Raw genomic sequence first — 17,604 nt, forward strand, 5'->3', positions numbered from 1 at the left:
AAATGTTTTTTTTAAGAAAAAAAGCTGAATTTATCTTTTTTTGTTCTAATTAAGATTTTTTAGAAAATTTTTATTTCAGCTTAAAGTAAGTAAGAAATGCGTTAAATTCTAAAAATTATAAATGTATATTGATCTAATAAGACATTTTATAATTTTAATTTCCATCTAATTGAATAGAAATTTCGCTTCATGCTGTTAAATTTATATATTTGACCCCCTTGCACTGTGTTTTATTTCATGCTTTTCTGGGCCCCCATGAAAACACGCTGGCCCCCTCCTGGCCCCCTGGTACATTTGGTCTAGAACCGCCAGTGGCTGCACTCTAATGGGCTTTTATGATTCAACCTTTTGAAGCTGTCCACTTTACACTGCTTCTTATTTTCATCAACTTTTATTATTCATTTTGCTGGTTTAACTTAGGCCTACATTAAAAGAGAAACTAAGTTTAATCATCTCTAAAATGAATTTATTCAGATAAAAATAAATAAAGAAATAAAGAGAAAAAGTTTGAAGTATATAATTGGCTCTTCCAAAAATTATAAGTTTAAAATATCAGTAATAAAAAAAAAAAGATTTTCACAATAATCAATTAACTATGTTGCGCCTCATGGCACAGGGCGCAGCGCAGATCGGGACGCGCTCCGCCAGCAGGGGACTCACTTCATCTAATTATTAAAAATGGCACCTGTTCATGGGTTGGAAACAACAGACGAGGCTATTTGCTGTCATCTACAAAGTCGGTGAACAGAAACGTGGCTGATCTGACAGCTTTACGCACAATTTGAAGAAACCTCGTAAAGCTGAGAAGGCAGGAGTGAACAGTTTCCTTCACTTCACGGTGAGTGGGGACACTTTTTCTGGGTTGTTTTTTATTCATAAATGTAAATGTAACTGAAAGTCATAGATTGATGGCAAAGCCCGAGTTCTCTTCCTGAACTTTTTACTATCGTGTCAGAAAAGCTTGAGAAAACGAGGTGATAATATATGCTTTTAAAGTTCCGTCAGTGAAACTGAACTTATCAACCAACTCTTCCTCTTTCATTTTACTTGTGGAGCGGTCAAATCTGACAGTCTGCATTTTTATATCTGTTTTTAGAATCTATTGAAGCACATTTTTCCCCTTTTGCAGATTATTTAAAAACGCTGCTTAGTTCCTGGAAAAAAAAGTATTTAAATTATGTCCAATGCATCATTAAAGTATATATTAGCAGGCATACGTGTGGTTTAATTTAGAAATTGAATTGTAAAAACAATCTCTGCTCCTTGAGGAAGCTCGGATTGGACTTAAGTTTGACTCTTCTTCAACACTGGAGTGTTCAATGTAAAGCCAGCTGGCCTAATTATATATTAAATTAATCATGACCAAGTAAGAGTCAGTCTCCTTTTGGATAGTGATCACCAAAGGACATCCAGATGTCCTACTTTGTAGTGATATATCCTGTTTCACTGAGCAAGAAACAGGTTCCTATTGTACTGGTAGAAGTTATGTCACGCTCCACGTAGCAGATCTTAGTTCCTGTTACAAATGACAACTGGTCATTAGCGATGAGGTGGATTTGCCTCATGAGATCAAAAATGATGTGTGTGTGTGTCACATATTAACTGGTGTGGGAGCCTTAGGGTGAGTCCCATCTAATGCCACGTGGGTCTTGGCAGGCTGTGGCCTCACAGAAGGTGAGTTCAGGTGTTTGTTGAGAGGTGTGGCGTGTTTGTTCACTCTCATCGCCTCCCTGCTGTCTCAGCTCACCCTGTGGGACTCTTTCCTGAAGAGGCCAAGAGAGTGGAGGAACAGGGTCGGCTGGATCATCAGCTGCTCTGAGACGCACAAAACCGGTATGAGGTGTTTTCTCTCCGGCTTGATGTCTTTGGTTTTATACAAAGAGAGGTTAGTGAAAGTATACCAGGTAAAAGTAGGGAATGGTAACAGGAGAGCATGTTCTTGAAGCCGTGTGTAAGTGGTGGCCTTTAATAGTTGCCAAGGAGGCAAACTCAAGAGAATTTCTGTGCTTTTTCTGCTTCACAGCCTCCAAGGAATCACCTGTCGAGAAACATGCGTCTCCTACGCCGCCGTTTGTCTCCTCTAAAGCTGGTCCTCCTTGGCGGAACTCTTTTTATGGTGGTCCTGGTGGTCCTCCACAGGGATGTTGGTTCCTCAAATACTGGAGACCCCTGGCTACAAGACCTGGCCAACAAACGGGACGAAGTGATGGTCATGGTGCGAAAGGCAGTGAAAAACATTGGCTTCCAGATCGGAGCTCCACAGCCACCACCTGTGCAGGCACTGCCCACAGAAGACGCTAAATGCCCCTCTGGATTTTACACTCGGTCTGAACTCAAACCTCATCTGGAGAGGCCGCCGCAGGACCCTCAAAGCCCCGGGGCTGATGGGAGAGGGTTTGTGAAGGATAATATGACTCCTGAGGAGCAGAAGGAAAAGGAGGAGGGTATGACGAGGCATTGCTTTAACCAATTCGCCAGTGACCGGATCTCGCTTAGCCGCAGTCTTGGAGATGACACAAGACCTCCAGAGTAAGTGGAAGCCTTTAATATCTGAAGTAATTGCTGTGGTTCCAACAAGGATGTTGACATGTTGGCATGGGAGGATACCACCTGTGACTCAGAAGCCTTCCTCAAACAGGTCAATGATTTACATGCGTTTTCACAACTTTCCTTAATGACTTCAAGGGCTTACAGAGCCTGAGTAACTAATCTCCATGATATGCAATAACAGAGACTGACATGTCAAAGTAAACACTCCCATTTGTAGCCATGATAACACCCACACTCTCTGACTGCAAGACATTACATTTTAATTTTACTTTTGAGCAGAAACATTTTCCTGTTGAGTGATAGGTAAAGCTCACTGTTATATTTTAAAGTAACCGTGGTCACCTTTGTTATCAGGAAACAATGTTCTCCTATGTGTTGCTGTCTGAGGCCTTGTATGACTTTCATTTCAACAGATATGCCTCTTGTTCATTCCTTAGGTGTGTGGACAGGAAATTTCCTCGCTGCCCTCCTCTGCCTACCACCAGTGTCATCATTGTCTTCCACAATGAGGCTTGGTCTACGCTCCTGAGGACAGTCTACAGTGTTCTTCATACGTCTCCCGCCATCATGCTGAAGGAGATCATATTGGTTGATGACGCCAGTACTGCAGGTAATACCTAAAGACTTTGAAGACAAGGAAAAAGGAATGTAGGATAAAGTAAATGTTAGCATGAGTGCCACAGTAAAGCCACTGTGCAAATTCACATTTGTAGTCCACATCTGCACCTCAGTCAATGATTTATTCCCCTTCTCAGATTTCAACATTTTAAGCAGCTGTGATCCACAGCAGGACAGAAACTTGCAATGTCATTTAGAAGACGATCTTATCAGATAGATGCAGCTTTTGGGCAGCCACTGATGGAAACGGCATTAGAATGTGTTACACCTATTTAACGTTTTAAATCGAGTTCAAACTGGCCTTTTGCTGGCAGTTTGTTTAAAGGAGGATCACTTGGTGTCTCTGTTTTGCATTATTTACATGAAGGCCTTTTGCATAATTTTTACATTAACTAACCACTTTAGGAGGACAAGTAAAGTCTTCTCTTTAACATTCTCGGATTGGCCTTAATCAGTTTTATTGATGAAGACATTTTATTTGTATAAAGATTATATTTTTTTAAAATCGGGATTTTTTATTTTATTTTTTTAACGGTTAGGGTTAACCCTAACTCTACCAATCCACTCCTTAAGCTTCCTTAGCTCAAAGTTACGTCAGTTTATCTATTTTTGTTCTCCAGTTTATCCTCATTACTTATAAACTAACTCACTGTGTGTTATCATTAGCTGATTCAGAATAATGGGTGCTAATTTGCATGTTTGTTTTTTTTTTTTTTTTTTTTTACTTTTTTTATTATGTGCAGTGTGTGGGCATGTTGCAGGTGATCTAAAATGATTGCTGGGCAAATATCAAGAGGTGCAAACCAGATTGTTTCCTCCCCATTAAATGAGCAGTTGCCAGTTAAGAGTAATAGTAGAAAAAATATAAGAGTCTAAGCCAACTAGTTGGGAGTTATAATGGAAATTATTTTAAAATTAATTATGTCTAACTAATATTCATAGAACAGTTTACACAGGTAGCTTTTCTCAAAGTCTTGCTTCAAAAGTAAGAAATCAAAAGATGAAAATACCTGAATATAAAAAAAGGAAACATGAAAAAGTTTATCTTGTTAATAGCTACATCACCAAGGTTTTGATGTGTCAAAACAAATGCAAACATATAAAACGTAACCATGCATTGTGAATCAAAAATAATAAAAAAAAAATTTTTTTTCAAGGAATAGGTTATGTACACCCTCCACACGACCAACCCCCATGTGTCTTAATGGTGCATATGTGGTTCTTTCTACAATACTTTTACAGTCATTTTTGTGTTTTGCTTTAATATATATTACAATTGCCCAATGCATTTGCTTTTTTTCTTCCTTTAGTAATATTATTCTTCTGTACTGTACTGTCCAAATATATTTATTGTGAACAGAATCTCTCAATGGTCTGTCATTATACCAATGCCCCCTCTGGCCACAATAACCACAGAACAGTTTGAATGTACTTCCAGACGTTAGGATGGCAAAAGAACAGTTTGAGATTCGGTAAATCACTTTTCACATAATTGTTTATATTTGAATATCCTCTACCAATAATTTGTGCAATTTGGTCATTACAATATGATCTGTATATTGATGAAGAAGCACATGCTCTCTGCTGGATTGCAAATACGTTTGCAAGTGATTTTAAGATGCTCAAATCTTCTAAAGAGGATTATTTTACAAGCATGTTTCACAGTTAGATTCTTTATTTTTTATTTTTTTTGCCCTTTAAATTAAGGTCACCTCCAAGCAGGGATCAAAGCTAGTTTTTGATGACAATATATTTTATTAGTTGTTTTTATTACAAAGCTTAAGTGGGGAAAAAAATTATTAATCAGATTTGGAGGAAAAAGCCTACGATTTGAATATGTCTTTAGTTTATTTATTTTTTTGGTCATATTGCCTAGTCCTTGCTCCTTAATTTTATTTAACTTTTTTGAGGTCATGAGGTTCAATCATGATTTTAGCATGATGCATAAAAAAAATGTTACCAGCTATTTGTCGCTGGCTGTTACGAATAGCCTAATCTTATTCAAAGTATCAGATTAAGATCTTAGTTAGACTATGAATAATTTGTATTAAACCCCTAACCATCTAAGCTCCTTATACTGTCCTTATACCACCTGGGATTACATGTGTGGTTTTATCAAATTCTATTTAATCTTTTAGCTGCATCACCAGCAACCCTTGCTTTCACAATGTAATGGTCAAAGTCTTAAGAAAAGAAAAAAAGATTGCAATCTGTTTTCATTTTAAAACTGTGTTGCAAGCCAGGTTTGGTTTGTTAGTCTTGAAAATCTAATATATCCCTCAACCATTAACTTTTCGCAACAATGTTCAGTAACATTGCAGTGCCGCTTCCTGTCTGTTTGGTCACGTGAGCTGCTCTGGGCGCTGTCTCTGGATGCCTGAAAGTATTTTAAGCAATAGTACAAATTTTTAATGTGCTTTTCCTTCTTACAAACTTTTACTTGGACTAATTTGAAATTTGCTGCAGAAATGAATTACAAACAAAGACAATCATATTAAGGAATAAACATGTTAACGTTACTCAAGCGTTTCAGCTGACTGCATGAAAATATGTTTAATAAAGGCTGCACTTGTATGTTTGAGTAAGCTCTATATTTCAGAAATGTAGGACTCTCCTACAAAAAGTTCTGATTGGGAAAAAAATATTTGTCCTTGCAAAAGGAAACTTGAGATCACAACAATACTGAGCGAGTTAAATTGGGCACAACCTTGTCATGTTTGCCAAGTGATAATGGAGAATGTGGTGTGTGGTTTTACTGTCTTTGAAAGCCCAATAAACTGATTTTATTGAAGTATCACACTAAGCTTTTAGTACCTGCAAAGGTGTGTTCTTTGAGAACTATAATTCCTTAGATTTGAAACATCCAGTGTATCATTTTGCAAGCAGAGTTTTAATTATGAAAATAAACCACAATGAAGGATTGCTGTATGATTCTTTTTTTGTTGTTTTTTTTTCCTCTTCTGTAATTTTTTTTTTTATCACCTTTCAGGAGGATTGTTGGCTAAAGCTTCCCTTTTCCCCTGTTTTTTCTACTTTAATCTGTTGTTTTGTTAAACATAGTCTTATCCTGCACAGATCTTCTGCTAAAGATGCAGAGGCTATAGATAGCATCTACACTTCACCAAAAGTGTGTTGCATAATATAAATAAGATCTTATTGTTTCACATATTTGTTTATTTTGACCTTGGATAGGTAAAACATGAATAAATATATTTGTCCTAACTCTAATCTGGCCCATATATTGAATATTTGTCACTGCAAACTGCAAAATAATATTTCCTTTCAAGCATCTGCAACTAACTCAACTAAAGTTAGTATTGTAGATCCTTCCTCAGTTAGTGAGCCACCTTATATTTCTGCAGAAAACTGTATGTCTTTACTGAATAATAGCTATATTGGAAACATGTTGCATTTATCCCATTATAATCATTTACACCATTCACTCCCCAATCTGTCATGCTTTGAGCCTCACATTACCCTTTCCAATGCTGTAGCTCAAACAGCTCAATATCAGTTTAATGTGCTACTTTTTGGTGTCTTGCTCTGTTTTCCATTATCTTTGAATGGTAACAAGGCAAACATTTGATCTCAAGTATTGCAGCTCAATTACAACCAAGCATGTTGGTTTGTTTCCATCCCACATTAACAGCCTATATGTTTGACAGCTCACAAACTAGCAAAACACAAATGGTCCAAAAAAACATTGAAAATCCATCCAGTATCTGGTTATATGCAAATTATTCCACAGCATTATCTTCCCAATTCCTACAGAGTTATTGGCCCTCTGAAGTTGTAAAAGGTGATGGAGAATCCTGTTTGCTCAGGATTTTAGTAACTTAGTCACTCTTTAGCAAATAGGCAGTGTTGTGCAAATAACCGGGACCCAGAGTAAAAGTGGTGTGCAGAAAGACGTGTGTGTCACAGGCATTGGAGGCATAACAAGGAGCCTTTGGGTTTTACTGATACTGTGCACAGCTAATTCAAATTAAAGAGCATCAGTAGATGTTTCAAAAGCATCTTTAACTTTTATACAAAATAGTCTTGTTGTAAAACTTAAATTTTTGACAGAAATGGTTTGCTGTTGATGTTGTTTATACATTTAGCAGATGCTTTTGTCCAAAGCGACTTACAAAGTACACACTATTTTACAGTTATCAATTTGACAATAAGTTCTTTAGAGGAAAAATCCATAGATGATTAAATTAAATTTACTGCACTGTTAAGTATTTGATACAAATTTAAATCTTTGCCTAAATAATGCAGACCCCATTTGGGTCATTTCTTTTCTCGTTTGTTCGTTCATTCATTTGTTTTCTCTAGCTCTTTTTTTTTTTTTTTACTGTAGTTATTTTCTTTTTGTGATTCTTTTTCTCTATGTATTTCTGTATTTCTGCATGGGCAAGCACTTGAAGACTTTGACTGCAATGCACGTAACCCTGGTTTGAATCTTGGTGCATCAGGGAGGGCATCTGATGTAAAAACATTGCTAAGTCAGCTTGCTACTTGTAGTGACTTTCTGTTGCGACCCCTAAAAATCAAAAGCATTTATATCTTTTTTTATTTATAGTTATTTCATTAACTGCTAAGAGGAATGGGCAAAATATTCAGGCTGTATATCTGCTTAGCTGGTAGAGACAAGCCCTATAGTGAAAGATGGTTCCAAAATGGTCTAAATCTTCTCTATATTATTCAGATTTTACTTTTTATCAACATTGACCAAATTCCCATGTCTACTAAGCGTATGTGATCTATTTTGTTTTATTTAATAAAACGTATATGAGTATGTATTAAAAAGGGTCAGCCCTGCTGCCACATTCATAGCTCTTTTTTTTTTCTCTGTTAAGTATTTATAAGTGTCTTATTAACTGAGCCTAAAACACTCTATTGTGTTTCCTCTTCGCTTCATGCACGCATTTCCTCCTTTACAGCAACTTCTCTTTTTAGCTGCCATTTGCAGTGCTCTCGACTTGTGGCTGCTTCGTTCACACAGCCTAAAACTGAGAATTAGGTGCCGTTTATTGTGGCCACAAAAGCTTTGAGAGGGGAAGTTTGACCCACTTTTACCAGAGAAGTTTCCACTTCATTGCTTTTGTTGGCATGAGCTTGATGAATGTATGACTTTTACATCTCCTGCACCATGAGGTTTTCTGTCATATAAGAGGCAGAGTTGTTTTACAGATGGAGCATAGATTTGAGGTTTGTCGCTTCGTCTTTTCTGTAGTTCTGTTTATCACTACATCATTGGAGCTTTACCGAAAGAGCTGCCCTGACCCATGTTTTTGTATCCCACAGAGCACCTAAAGACAAAGCTGGAGGAGTTTGTGGAGCAGTTTAAGATTGTTCGTGTCGTCAGGCAGCCAGAGAGAAAGGGCCTCATCACAGCCAGGCTGCTGGGAGCCAGCATAGCTACAGCTGAGGTGCTCACCTTCCTTGATGCCCACTGTAAGGAAAACGTCACACACAACCGTCAGCGGTAATGCACATGTCGCAGACAGGATCTTGGTTTGCCTAAAATGCTAGTAATAGACACAGAGCAACAATGCATTTAAGTGAACCTCTAAAACAGTGTTGATTTATATATAGTTGTTGAAGTTTTTTTTTTATGTAATCTCTGCAATATTTTATGAAAAAATATCTATTTACCAAAAGTTCCTGATTTAAAAAAAAAAAAAAAACATGTTGCAAAATTTGTATTTACTGATAATGTTAATATGAAATCAAAAATATTTGCTTCTAAATGAATAAACATGTACGACCCACTAAAAACGTCCTCCTTTCTGCTGTAATTCTGGCTTGGAAGTATTTACTGAGGACTCTTCTATTTTGGTAGAGTTCATTCAGGCTTGGTCTCCTGACTATGAGCCGATGTGTAAATATATTCCACATATTTTGAATAAGGTTCAGTTCAAGTCCGACACAGATAATTGCTATTATGTTGCTCCTGTCAGTTTTGATTGTGAGTTTAGCAACATTGCACAGTTTGAATACCTAGGTTTGTCCAAATTGAAATTTTCTTCATTATCCAATTGATTTTGTTCAATTAACCAAAACCTATGGAAGGAAAACACACCCTCCATTTGATGGTGTTGTATCCATGCTTGATAGATGGAACGGTCACATTAACTCCTCCAAATGTTGTTTTTTTATGGAGGTAAATCAGTCTCAATTTTAACAAATACACATATGTGATTCATACATGCACAGGACAAGATCCACACAAGCACAGCAGGATTCACGCAAGTACAAAAAAATCCACACACACAAAGGACAAGACTCACAGAACCAAAGAACGATTGAGGCAAGCACACAAGATCCATACATGCACAAAACAAGATTCACCAAAGTATTTCTGTTACATAAAAAATTATAAATTAAATTACAAGGTACAATTGGTCTTTAAAATTCACTGCATTTGTGTGCATTTTTGAGACTCCCTTGACGTGCCTTGATAGACAAATGCATTTTTTTAAACAGGGAATGGTTTGCCACCAATCACAAAGCTTCCTTGTATAAGCCAATCACAAGAAAGTACTCCACGTGGGATGACTTACCCTCCGATTCACACATACTCCCCTCCGTTCTGCCCCGCTTAGATATGTTGGGCAGAGCACTTGCGCACACATGTTAATCAGAACTGTTCCACATCCACCGGTACTCCTTCAAATGTCACAGTCCACATATGTCTTCTCCGTCCTTCTCCGGCCAGGTCAAGATCCGCAATTGCAATCGCGCCAAATGGAAAAAGAACGGCGAGAAGAACCTGTTTGTCAAATTAAAATGTGTTAACGACAGATCGTTAACTACAAATTAGAGCACAATTCATATATATTCCCAAAAACTAGGACCAGATATCGGTACCTCAACATACCAGGAAGCAGATTTCTCATCTCAATCAAAATATTTATTTTCTACTTAGAGGCTTAAAAGTTTCATCAAATCCAGTCACAACAGCTTCCAAGAGCGCCTCTCACAAGTTCCAAACAAACTTCTTATCTGAGTTTGGAGGTACAGTAGAACAAACCAAACCAGCGGTGCAGAACGGGAGTAACCATGGATGATGTAGGTTTTGTTTTGTGCAGGCTGTCTAGAGCGGGGCGGATACGAAGGATGTGGTATTTGGGGGTGTCATCCTACATGGAGTACTTTCTTGTGACTGGCTTATACAAGGGAGCTTTGGGATTGGTTGCAAAACATCCCGTAAAAAAAAAAAAAAAAAAAATGCATTCATGTATCGAGGCATGTAAAGGGAGTTTTAAAAAAAAATCCACACACAAATGCAGTGAAGTTTAAAGACCACTGGTACTTTGTAATTTAATTTATACTTGTTTATGGACCAGAAATACTTTTGGTGAATCTTGTTCTGTGCATGTGTGGATTTTTTTTGTGCTTGCGTGAATCGTTCTGTGCATCTGTGAATCTTGTCCTTCGTGTGTGTGGATTTTTTTAGTGCTTGCATGAATTATGCTGTGTATGTTTGGATCTCTTCCTGTGCATGTATGAATCACATATGTGTATTTGTTAAAATGGAGACCGATCTAGCTGAATATTTTTTTTGAGCCAGATTTTTTTTTTCATCTCTTGCTCATACGTTTTAAACTCTCGACTGAACCAACAAACGTTCATAGAAGTTGGTTTTAGAACTGTTTAGGGAAGCCAGCTGTGACTATAACTTTGAGAAAATTCCTAACATGAACCATTTTAGATAAGACTTTACTTTGTTTTAGGAAGCCAGATATAAAAGATCAAATACTATTTCAGAGTAGATGAAGGGTAAAATATCCTATTGGCTGCTAAACGGCTTCAGATTCTCAGCAACAAATTAAGGGATGTACTTGTATGTTGGAGCCTTGATGTATCAATTTGACCCTTGTGGGTTAAAGAAAATCACAAAAAATTCAAACCTGTGCAGCCAATTCTTGTTTAATGAAGTTATAATAACAATTTAACTTTAATGGCACTGGAGAAATTTACCTCTGCATTTAACCAATCCCCTTGGGGATCATTGGGCTGCCATTGTGCACTGCCCAGGGAGCAGATTGGGGTTAAGGGTTTTGCTCAGGGACCCAGAGTGCAGGCTGTTGGGATCGAACTGGGTGCTTACCTTCTGAGAGCACAAGCACACTGCTCTAACCACTAGGCCATCACTCCCCTTTATAGAAGCTATGGCAATGTCTGGAAAAAGCTTCAAGTTGATGAATGTATATGTTTGTGACCACAACTGAAAGTTGGTTTGTGCAGCAGAGCTTTTGTAGAAAACGGAAATCATTCTCTCCTCTTCTTATTTTTAGGTGAGTGTTTTCATGGTTGGTTAGAGCCTCTCTTGGCCAGAATAGTTGAAGAACCCACTGCTGTAGTCAGCCCAGAGATCACCACCATTGACCTCAACTCCTTTCAGTTCAACAAGCCTGTGGCCACCAACCGTGCATACAACCGAGGTAACTTTGACTGGAGCTTGACCTTTGGCTGGGAGCCGATACCCGAAGAAGCAAGGAGTCTCCGCAAGGATGAAACCTACCCTGTAAAGTAAGATGGATCATGTTGTTTATATTCAACTGAATCATTTAAAGAGCTAAAGCCTTTGGATTTGCTCATGAAATTTTCAGAACACCTACTTTTGCTGGAGGCCTTTTCTCAATCTCAGCGAAGTACTTTGAGCACATTGGAACTTATGATGACAAGATGGAGATCTGGGGTGGAGAAAATGTTGAAATGTCCTTCAGGGTCAGTCTCTCTTTTCTGTTTCCCCACCATGACCAGTATTGATTAACACGTTTCTTTGACATTTGCTCCTAACATTTATCTGTGTGAAGGTGTGGCAGTGTGGGGGTCAGCTGGAGATCATCCCTTGTTCAGTAGTAGGCCATGTTTTCCGCACCAAAAGCCCACACACCTTCCCTAAAGGCACTGAGGTCATCACTCGCAACCAGGTGCGCCTGGCTGAAGTCTGGATGGATGATTTTAAGAAGATCTTCTATCGCCGCAACAAAAACGCTGCAGTGATGGCCAGTGAGGTCTGTTTGTTTTTTTTTTATATTTTTATATATATATATATATTATTTATATATATATATATATATATATATATATATATATATATATATATATATACTGTTGCATCAAATGGCTCCAACATGTTCTATCATTTTGAAAACGGTGGTGTGTTTAAAGAAAACCAGTTAGTAAAGCTCTGAATTCCTATGATGGCTTTTATTTCCATGTATGCAAATGTGTCAAGGGTACTGCCCATTCTATTCAAAATCGAAATGTGAAACAAGCTTAACCAAATTTGTTATTACTCTGTAGAAAGTAGAAAAACTACTGGGCTGTTGAATCTTTGCATTTTTCCTTGCAAACATTTAGTGTATGTTGTGCCACTTAGCTTACCAGAAGATTGTGAATATATTAAATAACAAGAACTGGAAATTATTATATATTTATTCAAGTCAAGGGTAAAGCTAGTTATTATCAGTTGGATGATTATAACTGTAATTTGCTTAGTGATCAGGGTTTTAGCCCCTTTCCTAAAAGGTTAGACTCCTGAATCCAGCTGTTAAAATTCCAGTTGTCATTCACCAATTTAGTAATTTAGGCTATGGCTCTTAGCAGCGTTATTAATCACCAACCAAATAAATGTGTCTCTGTTAATTCGGATGCTACTGAAAGAAGAATGAATCCAGCCTGAGTGATAACTTGTTCACTGTGTAAAATTAACACAAATGACCAAGGATTAGAATATAATGGCAGCTTTATTAGCTGCAATCACACAGTATTATGTCTAATAACTAAGCAAAACACTAAAATCTACTGAAAATAAGCAAATTAAGAAATAAAGGGGAAAGAGGGGTTTAAGGCTAATGCATTTAAAAGTGTCCTTTATCATAGCAGCAGATGAAATGTGAATGGACCCTGACACAGAGATGTGAACTGCAGTCAAAACAGGGAAGTTTTATTCAGTTTATGGTGAAAAATGAATAATGACTCAGGATTGTATTAAACTATGATGTGGGTGAAAGACCTGTTAGCTTAGCTGGCCCCAGGAATTCTGGGTTTGGTCAGGTTCAACTAAAATAAAGAAAGGGTTAGCTCACGATGTAGCAGTTGGCTTCATTAACACGTGACTTGTTCAGTCTGTACTAGGCATTAGCATTCAGTTAACACTTAAACCATCAGCAGTTGAATCAGAAAGCTTATTTCAAATAAAAACACCAACATGACTATCTATTCTACCTATAGTTCACCCAAGCAGAGCACTTATTAAGCATCAGATGGATAGGAGGGGGAAGGATGCAGTTACTGTTTTTGGTTCAGTGGAGGTAAGGCCTTCAGTTCGGTCTGGTTCCCTACAGACCTGTCTTTCATCCAGTCCGTATCAGAGGGACGTACTTCTGGTGTTCTGCAACAATGTATCGCAACATTTATAAACTTCCATTTCGAGAGGGTTTCCTGTTCAGTAAAAGGCCACAGGACCACTTGAAGTATTTGATGCTTGAAACTGATCCATGATTGCTAGTATGGGATACTTATGTGCAATACTATAGCAAGAAGAGTCCTCCTTAGAAGACTCTGCCTGTGTCACTATGCTTCAATGTACTGTACATTAAATCCAGGGGTTAGGGGTTTTCTGACTTGGCAGATTGAGGCTCTATAAGAATATTGCATTTTCCATCACTCATAAAATCTTGGACCCTTATTTTCATCTATGGGGTTTTCTTGCTGATAGCCAGACTTTGCATAGATTTCTTTTGAATACTTTACTCTAGTTTTTCCAATCTGATACTGATACCTAAGCTGATTGTATCGGCCAATACAAATCCATTCAACTTCTGAATATGTGAATTATATATCTTACCATGTGAATGAAGACTTTAGCCTCAACAACCCTAGTTAAAAAGGTAACAAATGAACACAAAGATAAACATATTATTATTTTTTTTTGTATCAAATAATTGATTTCTGAACCAGCTAATTATTCATTGTTGGAGCCGATATCCGATCCAGGTATCGGATCAGTGCATCCTTACTGCACTCACAGTGATCTAATCACTTTTATCTCCCTGGAGCTGTGTCGTTTTTTCTATTTCTATTTCTATTTGCCTTTCCTTTTAAAGCATTTGAGCTCATTTAAGCTGACCACTCAATCATTTTATACAATTGTTCATATGTTCTTCCTCCAATCACATTTTCTGTTATGTACCCTGTTTGTTTTTTTTTAAGTGTCTGGAGAAATCATTTTTGTCAGGGACTGTAGTATGGGACTGTACTATAACCACTATGAAGAACATTTACTGTTTTTATAATTGAATCCAGGCTTTTATTTTAACAAGTTCTGTCACATAATGCCTTGCTTGAATGCATAAACCCGCTCTGTTATTTGGAACACCAACCTTTGGAATGACATCTCAGTTTAACTCAGTCAGCAGCATGCATGTCATGCCTGATGGCTCTGTTAGTCTTCGTTACTCTACTACCTTTACTAGTACAGCAGATGGTAGATTGCTTTCTACTAGAATCTGTGACAAATCTTTGTGATGTCAGACTGCAGATATTTTTAACAGAACTCTAGTGTTTTGTTTCAACCTCTATTGAGCACAGATGTTTTTGTTTCTATAGAATAAATATGGTGACATCTCTGATCGCCTCGAGCTGAGGAACAGGCTTCACTGCAAGAACTTCACCTGGTACCTGAACACCATCTACCCAGAGATCTTCATTCCTGACCTAAAGCCAGAAAAATTTGGAGCTGTGAGTTAATTTTCTGATCACTAAATGATAAAAGTAACTGTTAGGTGTGTTGCTCTCTTCTCATTGTGTGACGATGGCTGCTTTAGATCAGAAACTCAGGATCTAGAACCTGCCTGGATGTCGGAGAGAACAACCAGGGAGGTAAAGCTGTGATCATGTACCCGTGTCACAACATGGGAGGAAACCAGGTACAATAACTCTGATTTACCAGCAGGAAATGAAGCATTTGATGACTGGATATTGTCCATTTTATTTGGTTCTAATTAAATGATTGTGCTTTTAGTACTTTGAGTACTCATCCCACAAGGAGTTGCGTCACAATATTGGAAAGCAGCTGTGTCTCCATGCCAACGATCAATCAGAGCCAGTGAAGATTGAGCAGTGCCAGCTAAAGGGGAGGGGTACCAGTTTGTCACCACAGCAAGAGTGGATCTTTACAGAGGTGAGATAGACTTCACAACTGGGCAAGTTCCCCTTATCTCATTCCAGATGGATACAACTATACTTGTCCCTCAGAGCAGTAATAAATATTTCTGCTTTCTTTTCTTTTTAAGAATAAGAAAACTCAAATGAAGCTTTAATATCTTAGACCTATTATTACCCAATTTCTTCACATTGTTTTGAAATAATATACTCTCATTTATGCCGCTATGGGTATGGCTAGAAGCAGGTCAATTTCCACTACGTTTAAACAGTAATTTTCATAATATTGGAATACTATTATACTTGCAGTATTTTGTACAAAAACGGTTTGAGTTGTCCAGATGTGATTTGACTCAGCCTAATTATGACTAATCAAGTCAAGTAGGCTTTTTGGTGAATGCCTCATGACAAAATTTTTAATTATCCACTACAAGTCAAAATACAGTTAAAGCTGGCATTACATTTTATATTTTCTAAGATCAGTAAAATTAGTTGTTGGATCTCTTTTTTTGTAGAAAGTTGTAAAGCTCGTTTTCATAGTTTAATCATCGGATAATCTATGTTTACGTAAGGCCATCGCACGTGCTCGACCCTTTAGCTATCCTTTTCTAAGCATTCGCATTTTCAGGCGTATATATGTGGTGAGCTTTGGTTTCAGCCAGTCATTGAAGCTCACCTTTTTCAATGCGGTTCTGTGAAAATGACAGAGGGTCATAAGAGAAAAAGTGTCTACGAAGTGTATAAGAAGAAAAAAAAAGCCTCCGAAGAGGCAGATGTATCCCGAAATGCTTTGCGCGAAGAGCTCTTGTTGCAAGTATGGAATTCGCTGTCAAAGCGGCCCGCTGGCACCATAGGCTGTCGCTACACAACAACGATGACAAATGGCAAAGATGGCGCAGGCACCGTGCAGTGGAGGAGGAGTTACATGACCAATGGAGAGCAAAAAGTAGTGATCATCCGTCTGAATGATAACTTAACTGAGTTCGCTATTGTGCTATTTGTTAGTGATTTAGGGGTTAGGGCGGACGTTCTGACACAGTAAGCTTGTATTAGCTATGAGAAGAGAAACTTTTAAAGAGAGCGTCCACGACGAGAAATGGGTTTGTGCATGCTCTCGAACGCATATTTTTTTGAGGAGAAGACGGGCCTTTTAAAAAATTCCTGAAAAATCCTCCACAATACCTTTTAACTAGAATCATTACATGTAGCATCAAATGTGTGGTGGATTTTTTTATTTATTTATTTTTTTACTTTTGAATATTTGCTGATTTTGTATGTCATCAATAAATGTAGTTTTTCAAATGCTCGTATACTGAAAAATATGTAAACAGTTAACGCTTTCTCTGATTCTGATTCTTTCAGGAAGGTCTTCTGAAGAATCCAAGTGGTGGGAAATGTTTACAACTGAGAGGGGATAAGGTTCAGATGGACCCCTGTAATCCTGCAGATCCCTTCCAGCACTGGAGTTTCAGCTGACCTCCCAGTCTCCTCTTCAGTTGATCTCTGGATATTTGTGTCCCATCCCTGTTATCAGACTGAGCAGCTTGGACCTGAAGCACTACAGAGCCAGAAAGATGCGCTGAAAAGCTTTGGGCGAGTGGCATTACTGATGAGCAGAAGAAAATGGAGGACAATCTAAAGACGATTTCTGATTTAGAGGAAGAAAAAAAAGGAAACCTTTAACTGTGTTTAAATATTGTTATTTTATTTATGGATGGAACTCAGGAAACTCTTATTACTCTGGTTGGGGGAACTTTTGACGTGTGAACTTGGTGATGGCTGTGAGCTGCAATCACTTCAATTCATTTGTTTTACGCTCAGATGGAAAATAATGGACATTAATGTAATTCTTATTTGATCAGATGACTGTGAAAATGTTATATTACAAAAAGATGAGACATTAAGATATTTTTTAAAATTTTTAGTTTTATAAATAGCATTTTTATTTTTAGTGATAAATCATTTTCACTTTAGCCATCTAGAAAAAAAATTCAAAAAGTCTTGCTAGTGAAAATGGTCTGTAAAATGTTTACTTTACTTGGATGAAGTAAAAATAGGTAAAATATTGTCTATTTTATATACTGAAGGATGCATGTTTATATGAATACTACAATTATTAAACCGAGAGTTAAATCTTCAGTGACGTGAATCTCTTTGTATTCTGATTAGATGTTTCCACAGCTATCCTTAATCTGAAGGATTCACTTATGGCTGCTGAATGTTTGTCTGGGGAGCGGCTTTAAAGATCGAAAACATCCACTAATATGCTTC

At 37.5% G+C, this 17,604-nt stretch overlaps 1 protein-coding gene across 3 annotated transcripts; it reads left to right on the top strand.

Annotated features, from left to right (window-relative positions):
- Window positions 1-673: 673 nt before the first annotated feature.
- galnt6 (UDP-N-acetyl-alpha-D-galactosamine:polypeptide N-acetylgalactosaminyltransferase 6 (GalNAc-T6)) lies at window positions 674-17,472 on the top strand. Of its 3 annotated transcripts, none has more exons than XM_038283013.1 (12): window positions 674-838; window positions 1,743-1,885; window positions 2,024-2,529; window positions 2,988-3,160; window positions 8,461-8,610; window positions 11,457-11,691; window positions 11,772-11,889; window positions 11,979-12,179; window positions 14,779-14,910; window positions 14,997-15,098; window positions 15,194-15,352; window positions 16,696-17,472. In XM_038283013.1, exons 3-12 carry the CDS (start codon window positions 2,051-2,053, stop codon window positions 16,807-16,809), a joined length of 1,863 nt encoding a protein of 620 aa, XP_038138941.1. In that variant the 5' UTR covers window positions 674-838; window positions 1,743-1,885; window positions 2,024-2,050; the 3' UTR covers window positions 16,810-17,472. The 3 variants fall into 3 exon arrangements, with proteins under 3 accessions (XP_038138941.1, XP_038138940.1, XP_038138939.1); XM_038283012.1 differs by having other exon boundaries at window positions 1,743-1,833; XM_038283011.1 differs by lacking the exon at window positions 1,743-1,885.
- The last annotated feature ends 132 nt before the right edge of the window (window positions 17,473-17,604 follow it).

Source organism: Cyprinodon tularosa, unplaced genomic scaffold (genome assembly GCF_016077235.1).
Source record: "Cyprinodon tularosa strain WSP-4 unplaced genomic scaffold, ASM1607723v1 ctg19, whole genome shotgun sequence".
Classification (NCBI taxonomy): domain Eukaryota; kingdom Metazoa; phylum Chordata; class Actinopteri; order Cyprinodontiformes; family Cyprinodontidae; genus Cyprinodon; species Cyprinodon tularosa.